The sequence below is a fragment of the Asparagus officinalis genome, chromosome 1 (genome assembly GCF_001876935.1).
Source record: "Asparagus officinalis chromosome 1, Aspof.V1, whole genome shotgun sequence".
NCBI lineage: Eukaryota > Viridiplantae > Streptophyta > Magnoliopsida > Asparagales > Asparagaceae > Asparagus > Asparagus officinalis.
The window spans coordinates 128615746-128638896 of NC_033794.1; the positions used below are offsets into that span (position 1 = coordinate 128615746).

At 36.8% G+C, this 23151-nt stretch overlaps 1 protein-coding gene across 3 annotated transcripts; it reads left to right on the forward strand.

The window, feature by feature from the left end:
- Positions 1712-21541, forward strand: LOC109844016 (protein RRC1-like). 3 transcript variants are annotated; one of them, XM_020413100.1, is made up of 18 exons: positions 1712-1803; positions 1928-2014; positions 2565-2700; positions 2842-2887; positions 6617-6674; positions 9140-9292; positions 10929-11048; positions 11142-11307; positions 13943-14055; positions 14249-14320; positions 14551-14772; positions 16872-16930; positions 17030-17114; positions 17256-17393; positions 18991-19215; positions 19314-20122; positions 20219-20312; positions 20983-21541. In XM_020413100.1, the coding sequence occupies exons 2-18, from the start codon at positions 1943-1945 to the stop codon at positions 21328-21330; spliced, it is 2916 nt and encodes a 971-aa protein (XP_020268689.1). In that variant the 5' UTR covers positions 1712-1803; positions 1928-1942; the 3' UTR covers positions 21331-21541. The 3 variants fall into 3 exon arrangements, with proteins under 3 accessions (XP_020268689.1, XP_020268644.1, XP_020268743.1); XM_020413055.1 differs by having other exon boundaries at positions 1713-1803; positions 1941-2014; XM_020413154.1 differs by having other exon boundaries at positions 1714-1803; positions 1941-2014; positions 20219-20391.

Here is a 23151-nt window from a genome sequence, read left to right on the forward strand (position 1 = left end):
ACCTCTTGAGCCAAACTTTTTTGTTAGCACTAATTATTTAAGGACATAACTTCATGAGATTTTAAATCCCGTAAAAATTTTCAACTTTATTCGCAATTTGGACCCAGTTTCCGCCACCTGACTGAAACTTGCTCGGATTATGCAAATAAATCTGAAAGGAGTCGATTATTGAAAATAAATTTCTAAAAGGGTCTAAAACAAAATTTTATCCTTTCAACATATACGTAGGCCATTCTTAAAAAAAACCTGGCACATACGATTATTTGCTTCGAGATTTATTACCTCAGTAAGAGTTACATAACTTTTTTTTTTAAAGATAGGTAGGGTAACCTAACTAGTCAAGTCCTCAACAACATTCTGCCTAAAAAACAAAGGGACAGAAACAGACCAAAAACAAGAAGACAAACAGTCAACCGACTTAGCTAGAGAATGAGCAACACCATTACCAATGTGCATTACATAAGAAACTTTAGAGCAGTCAGTAATAGTCAGACCAGCGCGAACTTCATCTGCAATACGAGCCAAGGAAGCAAAAGGAGAAGGAGAGTCCACCAAGGAGACAACCTTTAGAGAGTCAATTTCCACCACTGAAATCCTCGAGTTCATACGCCAAACAAAGCGAATGCCTTCCATGACAACCAACAACTCTGTATGATCCATAGACATAGGACCCTTGATCCCCATAGAGCAGCAACCAATCACATGTCCATGGTGATCCCGAATAACACCTCCCAAACCAATAATATCTCCTTCCAGAGGAACAATAATATCTGTGTTGAGCTTTAACAAACCAGGAGCAGGGGGTACCAAGCAGAAGGCAATTTGGAAGGGGTGGCAATGTCACGGGAGAGACCTCTAACTCTATCCCCTTCCTCCACAAAACAGGGAATCCGAGTCACCAAAACCGAGGCCTCTCTAACACAACCACCATGAGAGCGCATATTTCTTTCCCCCCATATAAACCACATGATTGTGAAAGTCAAAACCAGAGAGTCCCCAGGGCAAACAGATGTGAGATGGAAAAAGAAACCACCACAAGCCGCATGGAAACTCTTTCTTACATTAAGGGCGTGTTTGTTTGAGGGTGTTTTTTTGGAAAACCCGGTTTTTGGAACAAAAAGTAACATTTTTGTGGTTTTAGAAATCCCAAAACTGCGTTTGTTTCATTTTTTTTAAAGAAATGGTTTCCTAAAACCTTGTCAAATAGTGTTTTTTTTGGAACGGCCAATTCCTGTCTAAAAGCTCGGAAATGGGCAATTTTTTGGAAATGAGGGTGCCAGCTCAGCTTCTCATGGTGCTTTTCCTCATGGTGCTTTTCTCTCATGATGCTTTTCCGATTTTTAGGGTGAAACAAACAGCAGTTTTGGATACCATTTCCTAAAACCTTATTTTATCCTTCCATATCAAACAAAAGTTTTGGATTCCTTTGATATCCTAAAATTTTTACAGAATAGGTTTCTTATGTGGGAATCCATTTCCATAATTTTTTGGAAATGAACCAAACAGAACACGCACGTATCAAAACCTATATGGACCTTGGAAATTCGGTATCGCTCAAGTTTATACGCACCCGATTGCAATTTGGATCCACTATTGTAGATTCGGATCTCGTTCGGGCAGCGAGTTTCAGAACCGACTACGTATCGGGTTATCGGGTTTTGGATACCGCTCATAACCCTAAGATCCAAATAGCCAACATCCGCATCGCGTTCACTCTTTCTTTCTCCTCGAGCTCAGCTCAGAAGAATCGAAGCCCTCCCATCGCCAAAATCACCGGAAACCCTAATTCCTACCCCTGGATGCGTAAGATTTTCTCCTCAATCTCTTCCGCCCTTTGTTAGGGTTTACTTGCTTACTAATTCTTAACGCGATCTCAGATGATTTTGTGAAATTTTTATGTGTTTTAATGTTTAATTATTATTATTAGGTTTCGGTTGCAGAGATGAGCTTCTCTATGAATCGAAAGAAGACTCCTTTTCAGAAGCATCGAGAAGAGGAAGAAGCCAAGAAGAAGGTAAATGTTTTTCCTTTACTGTATTTTTTTACTACTTTCTTTTTTCACTGGATCTCGACTAGGGCTTATTGGTTGTGAGGAAATCTGAGTGCTTTCTGTTGCTTTCTCTTTTTTATGACCCAAATGATTGAAGTTTGTTGTTTCATGAGATTGAAAAATCACTCAGGAGTCGGGTGACACTTGGATTTTGTACAGCTAAACAGAAAACTAATATTCTCCCAGTTTTAATGTTATGAATAATTATGCAAATTAAGAGCTTTGATAGGATAGAAATATGTCAAGATGACTATACCCACTATGCATAGAAGTTTTACTTTTGGGTGTAAGTTTCAATTTGCACAGGTACTCTGAAGTACTTATGGTCGTTTTGCTTATGATGGTACTTGTTTCCTTCTGTTGTCAAACAATAAATTACTGCTTAACGTCTTAAATGCTTGTGTTAGAAAATATAAGGAGAAAATCTTGTTTGATGAAAATATTCTAAAACACCATTAGAGATCTGTTGGGAGTTGATTGATTAAATTTTTTATCTGTTTTCTTAATTATAAAGAAAGCTGAGGATGAGACTGCTCGATTGTATGCTGAATTTGTGGAGTCATTTCAAGCGAATGATGCACCTGGTTCAAAGCCTTTTGTTAGAGGAGGGTTGATTAATCCAAATGAAAAGCTGAAGGCAGACTCAGAAGGTTAGTCTCAATGAGTTTTATACCGTTTACAAGTTATGTTTTTTTCCCTTTCAGTTTCTTGCAGGCGGTTATAAGCTTGATTTTTATGCATGATTATTTTAATTAAAAAGATGGGCCTTTTCATTCATTCGACGATCGCAGGTGGAAATTCCAAAGATGGGCTATCTGTTCCAAAGAAGGGAACTAGGTAACTTAAATGTACTTGATGATTAGAAGGTGGAATCCTGGTGATAGCTGTGTCCATGCTTAAATAGAGAGAATTGCAGTTTTCATTAAGTCAGGGAAATGCAAATTTAATTCCTTATTAGTATGAAAGGAAAATTATACTTTGAAATTTGTCGTTTAGTTAGATAAAAGTTGTGCATTATTTATGCTGTCATGCAAATATAAACAAGAAAAGAAAACGAGGGTCTCATCCTTTTTTGTGTTAAAGGTTGAAACTATCTTACTTTTTTAGAATATTTTAGAACACGGTGCTCTTTTCTCCAACTCTTATTCAGATAAATTCTTGAAATGGTGACTTTCATGTAGGAATATGGAGTTTATGTTTTCTTCCTGAGTCCTACATATTGAAGTTTGTCTTCATTTTGTCCATCTTAAAAATTGGATGATTTTCTATTCTATAAAATTGCCCTGCACATCAGATTTAGCACTTCAGAAACAAGTGTTCACATTATTGAAATCAGACTGCCACTTCTGTTGTTGAAATTCTATATTGGTTTTGTTATCACTAGCAGCATAATTTCATGATCCAGTTCTTGCAGTTGCAGATTGTTTGAGAAGCAAACGCCTAAAGAAAGCTGCACCTTGTCTACATGTTGACCATTGTATTCTAATTGATATTTATTCTCTAATGTTTCTAACTTTCTAGCAGTTCTTAGCGATGTGCCTCTTATTATGTCTTTTATTATGTGCTATGCAACAAATATATGACAATTTCATAGCCTTCCACAAAGTCTATATTTTAAATGCATTTGATGAGTGGTGCATAGTAGAGCATGCTAATGTGTTGGCGGGTTTTCTTTGCTTTCCTGTATCTATATCTTCAAATTTTCTGGTTTCAAGCTTGCAACGCATTTGAAATTCACTTATTCTTTATATTTTTAAGCGATCTTGTGAAGCATGGTGATGACTTCTTGTTGCAACTTTCTTTCGTTCTTTCTTTTTATTGGAAGCATGACACATAACTAGTTTTTGATTACCAAAGTTTTTGTGAGTATACTCTCGTTTAATTGCCTATCAAATAATATACATGACTTTACCTCAAGTCATTAGAGCCTTAAAGATGCTATCCAGAGTTTTTAAAGGGAAATATCTCAGAGTGAAACTTGAAAAATAAGAACATTTGTATTTAGTATAGAAGTACAACAAAGGGAAACTATGAACAGGTGAGAAGTAACAATTATCTTGTGCACTGAATAGTAGAAACCAGCTAATAAATATAAAAACTTCCTCTATTTAATTTTTTTCTTAAATGCTTATAGGAGGGACATGTTATGATTCGTGTCAGCTGCTATCCAATTGAATTCATGACTGTGCTTTAACAACTAGTAGAAAAAATTTAGAAACCCTAATTTGTGACTAGCTTTTTCTCTGGTGTAGCTGTCCTTATGTCATGTGGTTTAACAATCACAAGCTTATCATCTTTCTATTAAAATAGATTCTTTATTATCTAGAATTTCAGGTATGGTTCCTTTGTTGTCTATGAAATTAAAAAAAAAAAATCAAGTAGGATATATTTTGTGCACAATTGATCAGTTGGACACCTGTTGGAAAATTTTGTCAAGCCATTAGTGGAAGTGTATATCATTGTTTTATACATGATGTTTTTAGGAGAATTTTTTAAAAGACCCTTTTTAAAAAATAATTAGCAAAATCGACTGTTTTGTAAAATTATTAGCAAAATTGATATTTTTTTTTGTGAAAATTCAACTTTAAAATACACAGGACTAGTAGTCCAGTGTGTTTAGTTCTCATTAATTAAACCTTAAACATTTCAGCACAAAGTACGCAAGACGACCACTTCAGATTAACTGTAATTAGAGACCATTAAATACACGGGACTACTAGTCCCATGTATTTTAAAGTCAGTATTTTGCAAAATCGACATATCTTTGGTAATTTTACTAATATTTTCATAAAAGGGTCGGTTTTGCTTATTATTTTATCAAAAATAGTTTTTTCTAAAAAATTCTCTGATTTTTTAATGGGAAAGCTTTGGGATTGTGAGTTAAGCATGATGTGACAATGACAATCATGAAATCAAACAGAGAAATAGTAGGAAGGTTTTCTGTCTTAATCTTATAAACGTTCAACAACTCCCTTTTTATGTGTCAAATGATAGCTGGTTGACTGGTTACATCTATGCTGACGGTTCTGTTACCGCTTACCAGGCTTTTCTTGCTTGCTGCTTGAATGCTGTTCTATTCCACAGTTCTTGTGGAAAGAGTCAACTCCTTTTATTTTAAAGATTAGGATAATATGATTTTTTTCTAACCCCACTTCCACTTTTTTCTTCATTTCCAGTCAATATATTTTTTACATTTTAGATATGTCTGAAGGGCTGGGCTCAATTTGTTTGTTGAGAACAATAAAGTAATTGGAACAATTAAAAAAATGATTAAGAGTTTGCTCAATTTTTAGGCTGTAATTAGCAATTTTTGTTTATTTTCAGGATTTGGAAATATAGTAGTGTTACCCTCTTAATTCTTGAATAATAAGCTATTCTTATCCTTGATGGTTAAAATAGCTATCACACATACTCTATGATTTTCTTTTGATCAATATTCTGGTGTACGCGATGCGTGCATGACACATAATTTGGGGAGTGTTATTGTTGAATTGTAGAGGGAACAGACAATTTGTTAGTTTTTCGGAACTTTCCAAATTTGAGGACATTCCTGTTTATTTTCCGAGGCATGAGAGCGAGGGCATTTCTGCTGATTTTTTTTTTTCAAGCGTGAATGATGCATTTTTGGATTTCTAAAATGAAGCTCACACAAACCAAAATGGAGGCTTTCTTAATATAATAGATGTCAGAATACAAGAGCTCTCTCTAATTCTAAAATAAAGCTCACGCAAACCAGAAGGGGACTTTTTTCAAAGTAATAATATAAATGTCAGAATACTAAGACTGTAAAACCTATTTTGTCTTTTTAGGCCATCTCCAACCGGCCTCTAAAAATGCAAAATCTCCAAATTTGGAGAGTGGAGCCTCTCCAACCACTCTCCAAATTTGGAGATCTCCAAATTTGACCCTCCAAATTTGGAGGGTGAAGAGAAAATTTGGAGAGTCTCTCTAAAATACTATTCATGCTTTATTAATTACAACTTTGCCACTTTTAACTATTTAATTTCTTAAAAATTACCACTTTGCCATCATTTTTTGGTCTGATAAATATCAGTTGCACACTTTGAATATAACATTAGAAAATTTAGGCTACAAATACTCATCTTTACACCAAATCAATCATACAACCATTCAGTACTTTGACCTAGCACAGGTCAGGAATAGGTATGAAAAGCAATAGCCAGACTTTGACCTGGTTATGTATGGCCTTATAAATTATAGTTCCTTATTCCTATCTATTTGATATGGCCGAAGGTTAGTAAACTTGCTAGAGGTTCAATCATAGTCAGCTTCATAGAGTCATGTCTCAACCTAACCTTCTACAGACCTGTTCTAGGACATACATAAAACTTGTACTTCTGGTCATTATAGTTAGTTTTATTTTTAATAACTGGATGCCTCTGCATTTGATCTTGGTCATTTAGGTCTCAGACCTGATTTAATTGCTTAACGTACATGTATTGATTCAGTTCTCATAATTGTAACATATGTTTCTTTTGTTATATTCTAAATGCATGACTACTAAATGTTGGGCTATCACAATGTTTCTTCCACTCCTTTCTCCAGGTATGTGCCATCCTTCTTACCTCCACCTTCTAATAAAGAGAGAGAACCTGAGAAAAAGGTCAGCAAAGTTCTTAATTTCTTTTATATAATTTTACATCATCCAATATGAATATTTAAATTCTTTATTGTAATCTTCAAATGTGATTATAGTTATCTTGTTGGATTTTAATTTATTCTTCCTTTATTTGGAACGAGTTTTTGTGAGGTGTGAGCCTCTGCCTTTTGGGATTAGATTGGGCATGCCTTATGCTTGATGAGTCTGGCGGATCTGGTGAAGTTCGATTGATATTGATCCTTATCCCATGCTGTCAGGAAATTGGATAAGTGTGGGCTGAACTTGATCTTGAAGGATATGTTAACCAATATATGATGCAGGCATTTTGTAGCCCATATAGTTAAATATTTTACTTATATTTCTCATCATCCATCTATTTTCTTTTGAATATTCAAAAAGTGCGATAAAGAGTGTGATTAGATTTGCTACTAAATATGAAAGGATCCAATCCTGTTGTTTTTTAGCCCATATAGTTACAGAGTTGACTTATATTTTTCATCATGCGTTTGTTATCAGTTGAATATTCAAAACACGCGGTAAAGAGTGTGATTAGATGTGCATATAAATATGAAAAGATCCAATCCGTTGTTTGCAAAGATTTGAAAAATAGAATTGGTATGGTGTTGAACATAAATTGTTCTAGTCGAATCTGGTTCTACTTGTTCTTTCCGTGATTTCAATCCTGTCTTCCTTTGTTTTCCATGTTTTAGGAAACTCAATTCCTGAGCAACTCTCAAATAGTTTGAAGATAAGCTCTATTGCTGCTTGCTTTCTGCTACTGCCTGAAATACTATTGGAAAGTGCAAACTTAGGTTATTTAGCCTATCGTTGCAAGTCAGAACTGAGCTTCTAACTTGTAATTTACTCCACCGTCCTTTCCTTGGCTTCTCAACAAGAACAGGACTATGAAATTAGGAGATTTTGCACATCAATACATAGGTGTGTCCTCCGTCTACAATATAAAGTTGTCAGGGTAGATTTTACCTGTTCCATTGTCTGCTAGTAACATTGGGTTTTTCAAATTGGCTGGACCTTGTTCCACTGAAGGAAGAAATTCTTGGAGTACTCTAGGAGGGATACAGCATGGTAGCTTTAGTGTGCTCTCCAAGATACATTCAAGTGCCTATAATATGGGTACGCAACCAGTTTAGTCTAAAATTTCTTTTACTGTTGAAAATCTGCGATTTGGTTCTTCCATCTATGGATCACAACACTAAATCACCATCTCCGCCGTCAAATGATATGTCGAAATTCCCAAGTTAATCTAGTCACAGACTAGGCATGCAGCCCATGTTCCTGATTGCTTTATGCTTGCATGCCTGGTCAGGTTAGATTCAAGGGTGTATGACCTGTTTTAAGTCTACAATTAATTTAACTGTTGAAAGTCTCTGATTTGATTCTTCCATCTATGGATCACAACATCAAACCACCATCACCGTTGTCAAATGATATACTGAAACTTCCGAGTTAATCTAGTCACAGACTACGCGTGCAGGGCATTTTCCTGATTGCTTATGTGTGGATGCCTGGGTTTTTTTTGGGGTTTACTTACAAAAGACGCTAACGTACAAAGGTGTTATTTATTCTACTTTTTTGAATTTCTTATGGTTTTGTTCCAATCACTGCACTTTTTTTGTCCCTTCTGTATGCCTACCTCTTTTGTAACCACATGAGTCCTAGTTAAGTTATAATCTTAAGGTCCAGAAAACCTTTGATATTCAAATTCAGCAATAATAAGGGTCTTAACATGCTCTCCACACTGATTGTAATAAATATTATCACCAATGAATAATTTGTGTCGAGAAAGGTAAGTAATAAGAGTCTCAACATATGGTACAAGCTTCCATCTTTATTTATTTTTGGAAGTAATTTCAGCTTAGGTTATTTCTTATTAACTTCTTTGAATTGAGTTTAATTAGTTGTTCAGATATATGTGTATGTGTAATTGGAAAATTAGGCCTACAACCCTTTCGTAATTCAAGATACATGGGTATATGTTTGTCTAACATAATGTCTAAAACCTAGTTGTTCATTTTCTATAAGATAAAATTGATTTCTTTTATTTCTTATATTAACTTGCTCCTTATTAGGTCCCCTAAAATTTCCGAGCTTTGTCTGTGCTCCCAGAAGCTGAATATATAAAACACACACACACACACACACACACACACACACTCACTCACTCACTCACTGACACACACTTGCTATCTGATAGCTGATGGAATGGAATGTCAGATATCTACTTAAACAGGTGATTGATTGTAATACATCTTGTATACATAAGAGAAGCACGCAAATTCTTGAGTAACTTCATATATCTTGACAATTCTGGAATGTATATTGTGAGATGATAATATGTTTCTACACCTACTCAGCTCATGGAGATTTCCATGCAATGGTTTATAAAATGCTCTTAAAGATTTTACCGCAAGATGATTATTTTCTGTTGCTCTTCTGGCAACTTGCAGAGGGAGGATGGAAGGCCAAAGGAGAAGGAGAAAGGAAAATCACGTGCCATTGATAATTTTTTGGAAGAGCTGAAGTTTGAACAAGAGCTCAGGGAGAAGCGTAATCAAGAACGTGAACAACGGCGCGAAGGACGCCATGGTGATACTTCTGCTGTAAGTGCTCATCTAAGGTTAAAGTCTACTAATGTGAGGAATTTGGTCCATTGCGTTGTTATAATAGTAATGGGTAGAAAGCAAGTCACGTCTTTTGAGCATGATTCGCTTTCAGGGGGCAAATTAATTTGCTTAGAAATTCTAAGTATTTATTTTTTTAAAAGTTTATTTATATTGAAGTTTTTTAAATGCTAGCTTTTTAACTTTCTTTATTTTCAAGAGTGATTGGAAATATGTATGATAATGAGTGTCTAGAATATCTAGTTCTTCAATGAGTTTCTATCTGTATGCAATATTTGAAAACTAAATATTACAATTTTATACTCACAAAATAAACAAGTAAAAGAGTATTGGTATGTACGTAGCCGGTGCCTCCATATCTCTGCACACTAATACGATACAGCAGGAGTTTTAAGATACTATCCCCAAACATGACTTTTTTAGAATAGGTCCCCTAAATTTGATATTATGTTACAGTCCCCTCAAAACCTTTAACTTGCAAGAATTTCTCATTCTTTTGCTTCTGTTGCAGTGTTAGTTGCATACTTGCATTGCTTTAATCAAACTATATTGCTAGATACATCTGCTAAAAGCACCTGCATTTTCAGGCTTAAAGTGCCAGTTATGTTAATCTATATCCTCTTCTATTGTATCCAGTCTGGGAACATGTCACACCCACACTTTAGTCCCATATCGGGAATTAACAATAATATGAGGGTGAGCCTTGGCGCGCAACATTAAGGTTGTTGCCTTGTGACCTGGAGGTCATGGGTTCAAATCCTCGAAACAACCTCTTTGCATAAGGGGTTAAGGCTGTGTACGTTTAAGCCTCCACAGAGCCCACAATGGTGGGAGCCTCGTTTATTGGGATATCCTTTAAATCTTTAAATCCTTTAAACCTGAGACTCAAGTGTAATAGTCGTCAACCATTAGTGGATTGGCCAAGCAACTTTGCAGTTAAGCATGCTGGGGTGAGAGTAGCACTGGGATGGGTGATCTCCTAGGAAGTTACATGTTACACTCAGTGGGTCCCTAGGGAGGTTTACACTTTGGGAATAGGCTCGCGTGCCTGATGTGTGACAAATAATATTAGAGTAGTTAGCAGTTGGTAGTGTGGAATAAGTACTATGTAGGGTTAAGTGCTACATCGCGTGGGTGCGGTGGGAGCCACGTCTGGGATTCACATTCCGCGATGAGGAAGTCACGCATTTGAGATGGAGTGATAGTGACGCCCCCACTTAGTTTCGCACAGGGAACTAAATGGTAAGACCTGAGACCCAAGTGTAACAATGGTTAAATGTTTTTTTAGCAGTAGATTATCCAAAGAACTGCTCACTTAAATTATGCTTGGGTAAGTGTAGTACTGGGATGGGTGACTGGTTACACTCAGTGCATCCTAGGGACTTACACTGCCAACGGGCTTGCAGGCCGGAGCGTTGCAATTTCTTTCCTTGTACACCTTTTTGTCCGTTTTGCAGAACAATATTTTCCGAAACTTATGGTTTACTCAACTTGTTTCAGAATTGCTGCCTTTTGATTATTTTTTTATTTGTATGTTTATCTATTTTAAGATCCCTTTTACTGCAGAACTGCTAATATTTTTATTCATTTGAATCGCTCTTTTTTTTTTCTCCAGCCGCCAACACGTTTTGACGAACTGCCTGATGAGTTTGATCCAAGTGGAAAACTTCTAGGATCATTTGATGATGGGGATCCCCAGACTACAAATTTGTATGTTGGGAATCTTTCACCACAGGTGCCGAACATTACTCGTAGTATTTGCTAACCTTGCAAATTTATTTTATTTTAACATTAGTTTAAGTATAGCTTTCATTGTTGGTTCTGCTAGGTGGATGAAAATTTTCTATTAAGGACGTTTGGAAGGTTTGGGCCCATAGCTAGTGTGAAAATAATGTGGCCTCGAACAGAAGAGGAGCGCAGGAGACAAAGAAATTGTGGCTTTGTTGCATTCATGAACAGAGCTGATGGGCAGGCTGCCATGGATGAGATGCAAGGTCTGATGATACTGAACTTCTTAAATGTTTCTTTGTTTGTACCACTATACCATTTTTGTTGCCATCATTCCATCTTTGGCAATGACATCATCAACTCTTAACAATATAGAAGTTACTATGGAAATCATTAGTGTTTCTGTTTATCTTGAGAAGTTGGTTTTGGTACATATTTGATGTTGTTTCCAATTTGCGCTCCCCGGTTATGTTTGTATTGGCATTGCTGACTGTTGTCCTTTCCTGTTAGATTTCAACAATAGTAGTCAATCTTTAGATGAAAGTTTCTTAGAATCCTACAGGCTGGCTATAACAACCTATGCTTTCAGTTGGAATTTGGATAAGTAGGAAACTTATTGACATGGACATCCCTGTGTGTAAATGATACCAACACACTATAAATCCTAAAACTATGCTTGACACACAGAAGTTCGTGGATTGTCCATGCTTCATGTACGAAACAAAGATGTTATAAATCGAGAATAACATAAGAACTAAAGAGTGACATATGAAACAAGTGAATTCGCAAGAAGTTTGCTCTATCTTCAAATGGGGATAAGGGGAGGGAGAATCATTTGAATTTGTTTGGACATTTTCCATGTAGACTGACTGAATCTTCAAGCTAAGATAGGGAGGTATGGTGGTATATGTAGTGATTTAGGATTATACCCAAATAAACATGCATCGAGACAGTAAAAATGAAGTCATGGTTATGTCTTCACTGAAGTTACTGGATGAAAAGGATACATTTCTAAATCAAATGTATGTCTGAAGGCTTCGTCATAGTTGTTTTTATACTTCTTTCTGATGTCTTTAACTCTTAATCAAGTGAAGTTTATAATAGAAAAGTTTCTTGTCAGATTGATCACAAGGCGAGAAATAACTTCTTCAGATTTGAGTAATGTATATATTACAAACTTTTTTATTTTGTTCAGATGTCCAGTTGTAGTATTAATAATTTTCCCCCCTCCTCTCAATAACAAAAAAGTGAATCATGCAAACTTAGCCCATGTCAAAATGTACCCTGAAAAGTCCTGTATTGTATGAAAAATGTGGTTATATCAGTATAAATTTTGCATTTAAATTTGTTATGATAGGACTATAGGAGACTCACGCTGAACATCATCAGACCAGTTTCCCCAATTGATTTGGATATATAGATGACAGTTTTACTTAAAATTTACTTATTTCTTGCTGCTGGATTATGAGGGCTCCCATGAATACATGAGAATTATATTGATCCAATTCTCGGTCATCTAGTTTGATGTTTATTTAACCTATCAGCTCTTTCTCACCCAGAAAGATTACTACTGAGTTTAGTGGCAAGAGCGGATTCAGGCTTATCTTATATAATTCCAAATTAGGTTGTTGCCACTTGCCCCTTTCACCTTTGGGTGAATTACTGCTAGAACTGCTTCAACTCGAGCTAACTGAGACGGATGAGAGAATACCTGCTCTCATTGAATCCTCTAAGATCTTTCCTTGCAAAGAGGAGCATTTGCTGATTAAATCTTTCAAGCAATCTGCCACAGCTTCTTCTCATTTTGCTCTTCTCTAACTCGCTTTTCTCTCTGTTTAAATGCGTTTACCAATCTACTGTATCTAACATACGAGACAGGTGTACTGTTTGTTTGATGAAGCACAAAGGTTTGTGGATGTATGCCTATAGGTTTATCACGATTCACACCCATAATGATTAAGGGTTGAAAAGAAAGAATAAGGATGGGAAGAGCTGTCTACAGTTGTGCAGTTTTTGTTTCAGCTGGAACTTCTTATTTAATGATAGAGGCAGTGGCAGCAACCTGTGTTTGTTTATCATTACCTATGTTGCCTGGGTACTTCTAATCTAAACGTGTATCCGTACCTGTACCCACACTCCTTGGACACTCCTTGCATATATGCATACATTTATTTGTGCATATACTCAATTATGCAATACATGTTTTAATTTAAAACACTTGTAATACCTTTTTTGGATAGAATATCCTACACTTCACATCCAGTTCTTGCAGCTTGTTGGACATAGGTTAGGTCCCAAATTATGTTTTTGAAGGTTGTTTGGATGTCTAGTTCAAAAACTATATCTTCCAATTTTTAATCCACATAATAAAAGAAACATAAAAATTTGATAGGAATTTTAATTCTCATCTCGTTCTCATATACATTATTAATTCCAATATATAATATATGTGGATATAAATATTTATATTGCAGTCTCCCTGTACCCTATCTTTTGCAAATTTACCGTGTCTTATATCCATACCTGTATCCATGCAACATAGATTATTACAAGCTGGCTTTTAGCTATCCAAGTATTTGACCAAACTAAGCATAGAGTTCGTGGAGGATGAATGCAATATTTGTTTATCAACTGGAGTGGAGCCTTCCCTCCCCTGAAAAATTTACGATGCTTCTACATAGGATGGATCTGCACTGCAAATTAATGCTTGTTTTAAGTTATACTTAGTGGTCTGATTCCAAAGCTGTCTGCTTGCTCTTTCATGTAGCTTTTAAACACTGTCACCTAGATAACAATCAAGGAGAACCTTTACATCATCACATTGATGGTAGCACGTAGCTTCTTGGTATCATGTTCTTATATAGTTAAATTGACTGTTAAATTATGATTTCTGATTTTCAGGTGTAGTTGTATATGAGTATGAGTTGAAGATTGGATGGGGTAAGTCTGTATCACTTCCAACACAAGCTCTGCCTGCTCCTCCACCTGGGCACATGGCTATTAGAAACAAGGAGGTTTTTCCCCCTCTCTTTATTTGTTTCTATAATTTCAATTATGCTCTCTCTACTTTTAAGGTTTGAGCTTTAAGTTAAATCTACAACCTAGTACATAATTTTTGACATTCATGTACCTTTCTCGTCTTATGGTTTACTCAATCTGCCAAGTAAATGACATATGACACGTTGATACTTTCCGTGTGATTTGCAGGGCAGCACTGTGATTTTGTCTGGTCCTGCTGGTCCTCCAGTAACTTCCGTGACTAGTCAAAGCTCTGAGTTGGTAGGTTTGTTAAGTAGTGACCTTTTCTTATTAACCTTTCCATTTCATTCATAATGCTTATTCATAAATACTAATTTTGTCTCACATGAAATTAGACTTACCTTTTTATAGGAAGGAACAACACTAAACTATTGGTATTTCTTGCATAGATTATGGAGTTTGTATTATTTGTTTAACTATTAGTTTTTATATTACAGCATTATCTTATCAGGTTCGGCTTTGTTGTACAGGTGCTCACTCCAAATGTTCCAGATATATTAGTTGTTACACCAGAGGATAAACACCTAAGACATGTTATCGACACAATGGCACTGCATGTCCTGGATGGTGGATGTGCCTTTGAGCAAGCTGTTATGGAGAGAGGTCGTGGGAATCCTCTTTTTAATTTCCTATTTGAGCTTGGATCTAAAGAACATACATATTATGTTTGGAGACTCTATTCCTTTGCTCAGGTATAGTTGCTAGTATTCCTCAAGCAGCAAAGCTTTTAATAGAGCTCTTACTTTTTTTCCCCTCATAGTTGTGGGATTGATGAGAGTTAGGGTTAAATATGAGGAGAGAAGATATTTAGCGTCAGAGGTCCAAATCTTATTTAAGAAGCAACACTTGATTCTGTTTGCTGAGGCCACATCTGTATTTGTTCCAAGTATATGTTCACTAGGCTTTATAGAGATAAGGTTGATTCTATCAGCAAGGCAGATATGTTATAAATATATATGGATAATGTTGAAATGTTATTGATAGGATACAATAGTAGATTTTTTTTTCCAAATCTTAAGATCCTCAGATTGAGATAGAATAGCTGTCCGGTAAAATATTCTCATGTCCCCTATCCTGACATTTTCTCTTGGAGAAATTCTTAACCAAGTGGCAGAACTGGCTTCCTATTGAATGCTTGCGTGGGATCCACTAGTTGGGTTTTCTGTCAATCCCTATGTTCAATTCCTACATTGATTCCATCCGTGCAGGAAAACTTCAGTTCATTCCTGTACAAGGAAACTTTTCCCCTCTTGAGAGAAGGATGATTTTGTATGACCAAGCCTTTTATGTTCCTATTATGTTCTATTTCCTTGATTACAGTTTTATCATTTAGAGCAATGAAATTGCCCATCATAACTGTTTTCCTTTTTAAGCCTTTGGAAGTTCGTTTTTGTTGTTCCATAAAGTTAGTTATTTTTTCTTGGTGACAGTTGATTATTTAAAGCAATGAAATTGTATTTTTTTTTCCTTAAATTAGCTGTTTCACGATTTCTAATATAAAAGAAACTATTCTCAAAGATCAAGTATTAATATTTTTTTGTTTATTGCAATGTTTTCCCAAAAGGTCAAGAAATGCTAGTTCAACTTCTTTTGCATATTTAATTTTTGATATGATTATTCACTTTTCGGCTACAAATATCATTCCTTTTGCATTCACTGTGAAGTATGCAAGGACCCGTGCTGGTTTAGCTTTGCTGTTTGCTGAATTAAGAATGTATTTAATAAATTGACGTCTTTAATTAGCAACTTCATGATACCTTGGGCGAACACCATTAAATTCCACTACTTTGTAGGATGTTCATAACTTTGTCATTGGTATCTTTTCATCAACCTACTTTGATTTGTATATCTGCTTCCTAAGGAGCATAATGGTGTTCTTTGTCATGATGTTATCGTGGTACAACTTAGGGGCAGATGAGCATCATATCTGTCTGCAGGAGTTACGTGTTTGAACATCTTGTCTTTTGTTTTATCCTTCCACAAATGGACAAATTTTCAAATGAGACCCATTTGTGAACTTAATCCCAAAAAACGACCTCATTCAAACAAAATTGCAAAAACCAACCTGGTTTCAGCCTCAGCGCTGAAACCAGGTCGGTTTTTAAAAAAATATTTCGAAACTTCACGGGAGTTGAACTCCCGTGAAGTTTAGTAGATCTGCTAAACTTCACGGGCACATCTACTAAACTTCACGGGAGTTCAACTCCCGTGAAGTTTCAGAATTTTTTTTTCCAAAAACCGACCTGGTTTCAGCGCTGAGGCTGGTCAGCGCTGAAACTAGGTCGGTTTTTGTAATTTTGTTTGAATGAGGTCGTTTTTTGGGAATAAAAGTCTAAATGGGTCTCTTTTGAAAATTTGTCCTTCCACAAATTGATGAGGGCCTGTTCTCAGCTAGCTGTTCTATACTAACTTAGGTCCTATTATGAAAGGACATCCTATTTGTTGTTGTTGCCTGTCCACAGCATTTTCCAACTAACTTTATCAAATTGTCATGGAGACCGACTATATAGCTGGACAATGAAATCCCTCAACTTGGAAAAAAATAAATTAAGATGTAAAGATTTGTACATCTTTTTTCAGGTTCAAGGAAAACGATGATTAAAATGCTTGAACCAAAGGAGGGTATTGACATTGTCCTTGATTGTGGATATCTACTTTTAGGGCTGTGAATTTCTGGACAAACTTATGGACTATTCTGATTACTCATTGTTCAAGGGATGCTCAGGCAGCTCAGCATGAAAAACTGTGATACTAACTGGTCTCTAAAATATTGTGCACGTTTGCAATGCAGGGTGATACACTTCAGCGATGGAGGACAGAGCCTTTTATCATGATCACTGGTAGCGGAAGGTAACTACACTACCTGACTTATTAGTTACTGCCTTAAACTGCATCATTCACAGGTTTTTTTTGGGTCATACTCATAATACTTTGTCCTTTCCCAATCAGATGGATTCCACCATCTTTGCCATCAATTCGAAGTCCAGAGCATGAAAAAGATGCAACCACGACATATGCAGCTGGCAGAAGCAGGGTGAGCTTCCTTTCACTTTCTCTACAACATTGTATTTACTACATGTGTTTCCTATATAGTTTATTACAATCTGGCTGGTAAGTCGACCTGTCCTGTTTGGAAGCAACCTTTTCTAATTGAACTGCTTTTAACATATCATAGCGTATAGAGTTGGAGAGAACTCTCACAGATCCACAACGAGATGAATTTGAGGATATATTGCGTTCCTTAACTTTAGAGAGGAGCCAAATAAAAGAAGTTATGGGTTTTGCTTTGGACAATGCAGATGCAGCTGGAGAGGTAATGATCCTTTCCATATTCAAGTATAAGGCTTCTTATTTTCAAGGACAAATTTTCAAAACCAACCCTTTTGAAACTTTATTTTTTAAAATCGACCTATTTATCTTTTATTTAGCATTTTCAACATAGTTTTAGCCAGTGTTTTAAATATCGGCCGACATGTCGGACATGTCGGCCGATATAGCGGATTGAGGGGTCCAACGACACAAATCGGGGAAAAACAAGTCGCATATCGTTTTTTCCCGACATATCGGCCATATCGGCGAAAAATCGGCCATATCGGCCGATTTTCTTGTTTGGAAAATCGGCCATATCGGCCAATTTTCCTGTTTTTTCTTTTTTTCTTCTTCACACGTGAATGTTTGGTTTGTGGACTATTTTGATTAATAATAGGCTAATGATTACTTGATGTTTGATCACTTAATTAATAATAGGCTAACTGATTAATAATAGGCTAATGATTATTGATTAATAAGGAGAGATTTATTTTATTTTAAATGTGCATATGAATGTTGAAATGTGCAGAGTCATGAAGTTATGAATTTAGGAATGCTTAGATAGTTAGATTACATTTAGGGCATGATATTATACATATGTGGATCACCCGATATGGCAATCCGATATTTAGTCCATGTCCCCCGATATATCCCCGATTTTCGCTATCCGACATGGATTTCAGCCGTCCGACATGAACCCGACATCCGATATTTAAAACCTTGGTTTTAGCCAGCTGGTTGAAACTGGGTCGAAAATGCTAAATAAGTTGCGAAAACTTCATGAGATTTAGAATCCCGTGAAGTTTAGTTCTTAATTATTCAGCGCTAAACAAAAAAGCTTGGCGCATGTGGTGGTTTGCTACCAAACTTCACGAGATTCTAAATCCCGTGAAGTTTATAATAGATAAACTTCATAAATTAAGCAATTATGTGTAGTGAGTTTAGTGGTTATAGCATTAGTTTATAAGTCTTGGATGGGAAGTGCAGTCAAATTCCGGCCTAGTAATTTGTTTTAATTCAAGGGAAAAATATGTTGGAATGAGATTCAAACTCAATACCACTTGAATGATTAAAGTCTAGCTTTCTTTGAGCTAACCGCTTAGCTAACTATTGCAATCATGTTAGATTTGAACTTGAAACTATATATTGAACTTCACGGGATTTAGAATCCCGTGAAGTTTAGTCCTTAATTAAACTGCACAGAATTAAGGACTAAACTTCACGGGATTCTAAATCCTGTGAAGCTTTAGCAATTTATTTCGCATTTTGACCCAGCTTCAGCCGGCTGGCTGAAACTAGGTCGAAAATGCTAAATAAACCTCAAATAGGTCGATTTTTGAAAATAAATCTCACAAAGGGTTGGTTTTGAAATTTTGTCCTATTTTCAACTATGGCAAGCCATTTTTCTTGGGACGCTTTTGCAAATGTCCCTTGCAGCATTTTATACAACTTTCTGTTTAGCTAATAAAACCTAACTGGCGCATTATCTTCCCACCAAGTATCAGATTTTGCTTGCAAAGAAGTGTATTGACCTCTGCATGTTGTGTGCATGCCTTGGTGATTATTCTATTTTTTTTGGTATTCTTATGTTTATTACACAGGTGGTTGAGGTCCTTACAGAATCGTTGACGCTTAAAGAAACACCTATACCAACTAAGGTTGCAAGGCTTATGCTTGTTTCTGATATCCTCCATAACAGTAGCGCTCCAGTGAAAAATGCTTCTGCTTATCGGACAAAATTCGAAGCAACACTACCAGACATAATGGAGAGTTTCAATGACTTGTATTGTAGTATCACAGGAAGGATCACTGCTGAGGCCCTCAAGGTAATTTGACGTGGATCTCCGTTAGGGTGTATGCTGCCATTCTGGCCCATTCTCTTTGCTCTCTTAACATTCTGCAATGAATATTATGGTTGCTGCAGGAACGAGTTTTAAAGGTTCTTCAGGTATGGGCAGATTGGTTTCTCTTTTCTGATGCATACGTCAGCGGTCTGCGTGCTACATTCCTTCGATCAGGGAACTCAGGCGTCATACCTTTCCATTCTATATGTGGGGATGCACCTGAAATTGAAAACAGAAGTAGTTCCGAGGATCTTTCTGTAGGGAACAAGATTAACCAAGATACTGCATTGGCCATGGGGAAGGGAGCAGCCATGCAGGAGCTATTAGGTCTTCCGCTTACTGAACTGGAAAGACGATGCAGGCACAATGGTCTATCTCTTTGTGGTGGTAGGGAAATAATGGTTGCAAGATTGCTGAATCTAGAGGAAGCAGAAAAACAAAGTGGGTATGACCGAGATGATGGCATGAGATACCTACAAAGCCGTTCTGGCAAATATCCAAGAGAGGATGATAGTTTGGACCATAGGGAACCCAACCATGGGACTCAACCAGATAATTCTAGCACATGGAATGAACATGATGAGCTAGAAGATATGAATGTTTCTTCCGTCTCTTTAGCGCAAACATTTTCAATTCCTCAGCCTGAGTTAAGATCATTTCCAAGCAAGACAGTAAAGTCTGACCCTGTATTGCCAGCTTCGAAGTGGGCCCGTGAGGATGATGGCAGTGATGATGAAGATAAAAAAGGCGGTCGAGGTTTAGGTTTAAGTTATTCTTCATCCGGAAGTGATAATGCTGGAGGTGATCTCGAGAAGGAAGATGAGGCAGAGGTGGCAACTGATTCTGGCAGTCTTCCTCGTCCGGAAAGCAACATGAGTGAAGAGCAGAGGTCATAATTTCCTTATATTATATTGTGTATGCATGTAGCTATGTGTAGTGCGTAATATTTTACTGAAACTTTATGCTGCTGATATTTGTCCTACAGACAGAAACTTAGGCGATTAGAGGTTGCTGTAATGGAATACCGGGAGACTCTTGAAGAAAGAGGCATCCAGAATCCTGAAGACATAGAGAAGAAGGTTGTAAATCATCGTAAACGGCTTCATTTAGAATTTGGTTTGCTAGATTCTGCAGAAGGGTCCAGTAGGCATTCATCTCGTAAGTTTAAACATGAAACTGTTCTCATCTTCTGCATTTAGTGATCTAATTTTTCTGGCAACTTACTTGATTTAGCTTGCTTCTCAAAGTTTGAAAGCACGTGCATTCTCTTGGGACCTTTCTGGAAAATCTTTATTGTAATCAGTCCTTACTCAACAACATTACTGAGTAGTTTCGATATTCTTTGTTTCTGGCATTTAATTCAGTGGCTTTGTTTAATTTGTTTCCATATAAAATTCTGCATTGAGATTATGAATTCATGCTAAAATAGATAAAATTCTTTTTTTCCCTCCCATCCAATTACCATTTTCATATGTAAAAACCACCTAGTTGATTAAGGATGAGAAAAGGAGCATCCATTTGCCAACCATCACCACTTTGTTTGTACTTGTGTGATATGCGCTAGCAGCTTGAATCACATGGTGCAGGAGTTCAAACTCTTGGATTTTTAATGTTGTTATTGTGTCTTTTTGCATATAAACTAAGCATATTAATGGATTGACATGATGTTTTCTTAAATAAGCATATAGTCAGCATGAAAAATCAGAAAGGCTCTTATTTATTCAACTTTTATAACAATTAAAAATGCAGAGAGAACTTCTATGGAGAGGAAAGGGAGGCGTGATGATGGTCTTGATTCTTCAAGGAAGAGGCACCGTAGCCAGAGTAGAAGTCATAGCCCACAGAAGAGGTCATTGGCCAGAGAAAGAGAGAACGACGCAGACAGGAATCGGGATAAAAGAAGGGAGCGTGAGAAGAGCGGGAGCAGAGATAGAGATGATCTCGAGAAGGATAGAACCAGAGAAAGGGACAGAGATAGGAGAAGAAGGGGAATATGACTGGCAAAAAGTGGTAACTGTTGATGGCCAACCCATAAAAGTTGGTTCCTTGGTTATGGACACTTCCTTAAGCCTATGTTTATGGTTTGAGTTTCGGTAATACGGAGCAACAGGCACTTGTCCAAGAACAAAATTGCATCTAGAATATATTTTGTTCTGCCCCTAAGTCATACTTAATTGTATCAATCCCCATGAATGCTAGGAACTGTTTGCATTTTGAGTAGAGAATATGTGTCCTAAAGAGAAATAGTTGTAATGATTTTTCAGGCACATTTGGTTTTTACCGAACTTACGAAAAACTTTACAAGGTATCAGCTTTTTTTCAGCAACGATATATTAGCTGCTGGAGGAGGTAAATCATCTTTGCCACGGCTTGTAGGTTATGTAGCACGGACACGGATTCGACACGGCCATCCGACACGCCGACACGAGGCAAATCCTAAAAAATACATAGGATACGTGTTTTCGACACGTGTGTCCGACACGGACACGACACGATCCCCATGAATGCTAGGAACTGTTTGCATTTTGAGTAGAGAATATGTGTCCTAAAGAGAAATAGTTGTAATGATTTTTCAGGCACATTTGGTTTTTACCGAACTTACGAAAAACTTTACAAGGTATCAGCTTTTTTTCAGCAACGATATATTAGCTGCTGGAGGAGGTAAATCATCTTTGCCACGGCTTGTAGGTTATGTAGCACGGACACGGATTCGACACGGCCATCCGACACGCCGACACGAGGCAAATCCTAAAAAATACATAGGATACGTGTTTTCGACACGTGTGTCCGACACGGACACGACACGGCTTCATGTTATGCGTGTCCGTGCTTCATAGCTTGTAGGCTGCTTCTCCTTTGTAGTATCTCATGCTATGGGCATTTGAGTTATGATAAAGCTAAGTACTTTATTTGGCTGTACTTTTAACGTAAGTTTAAATGCTGCTGACTTTTGTTTTGTGCTTTCTTTTTCTCGAAGAACTTGGCTGTGTAACTTAACCTCAGCGCTTTGAGTTTTTTTCCCCCCTGCAGATTGAGGGTTTATACTGGGTTCTGATTCCTGCATATTACTTTCTTATTCAGAGGATGGATGCATGTTATGTTGTCTTTAAAATTGAAATGTTAAAGTAATTCGATTGATATTCTAAATTTATTTACGTATTGATTTATTGATGTACTTAATGAGACGGAAGGATGTAGGTCATGAATTCGAGTTGTCTGGTTGAGAGGACTCATCGTATACATGAAGACATGGAATCAATTCATTCCGGAACAAGCAACTTATATTTTATAAAATAAGCTGACATGAAGGGTGAAACCTGATCCGTTGAGATGTGACTAGGAGAATGAATGTCACCATCATCAGCAATAGAATTATTACGTATTTGTATGTTGTATTTCACATAACCCCCTTGAACATTGGAGGTGTTGCTCATAATCCTCACGAAGTTTGATTTTCTTTTAGAACGTCGGCGGGGTATCTCGCACAACTTGTTTGCCCTACGTGTAATTTGTGAATAACTACAGTTTCATTCAACGGAACAATCCAAATTTTACTAGAGGGGGCCATGCTGCCTCTAACCGACAAATGAGAACCTTTAGAAAGTTTTAGTTATTCGCAAATTACATGTAGGGGGCGTGTTAAGAAGAGTTCGAGATTCAGAAGGGTTTTGTGAGACACCCTAAAGGTAGATGATTGCCGTCACTATTATAATTATAATTTTGGGAGGGGGGTTACCTGTGATAAACGAGGCTCACGGGAATCATGGGCAACACCCCCCAAAGTTCAGGGGAGTTTTGTGAAATTTAAGGTGGGTAGTGCCTAATCATCAACTTAAACAACTAATCCCTACCTATTAAAATCAACAACATGATCAATAAATAACCATCATATGCACGAACAGAAACAGACCGCCGCAG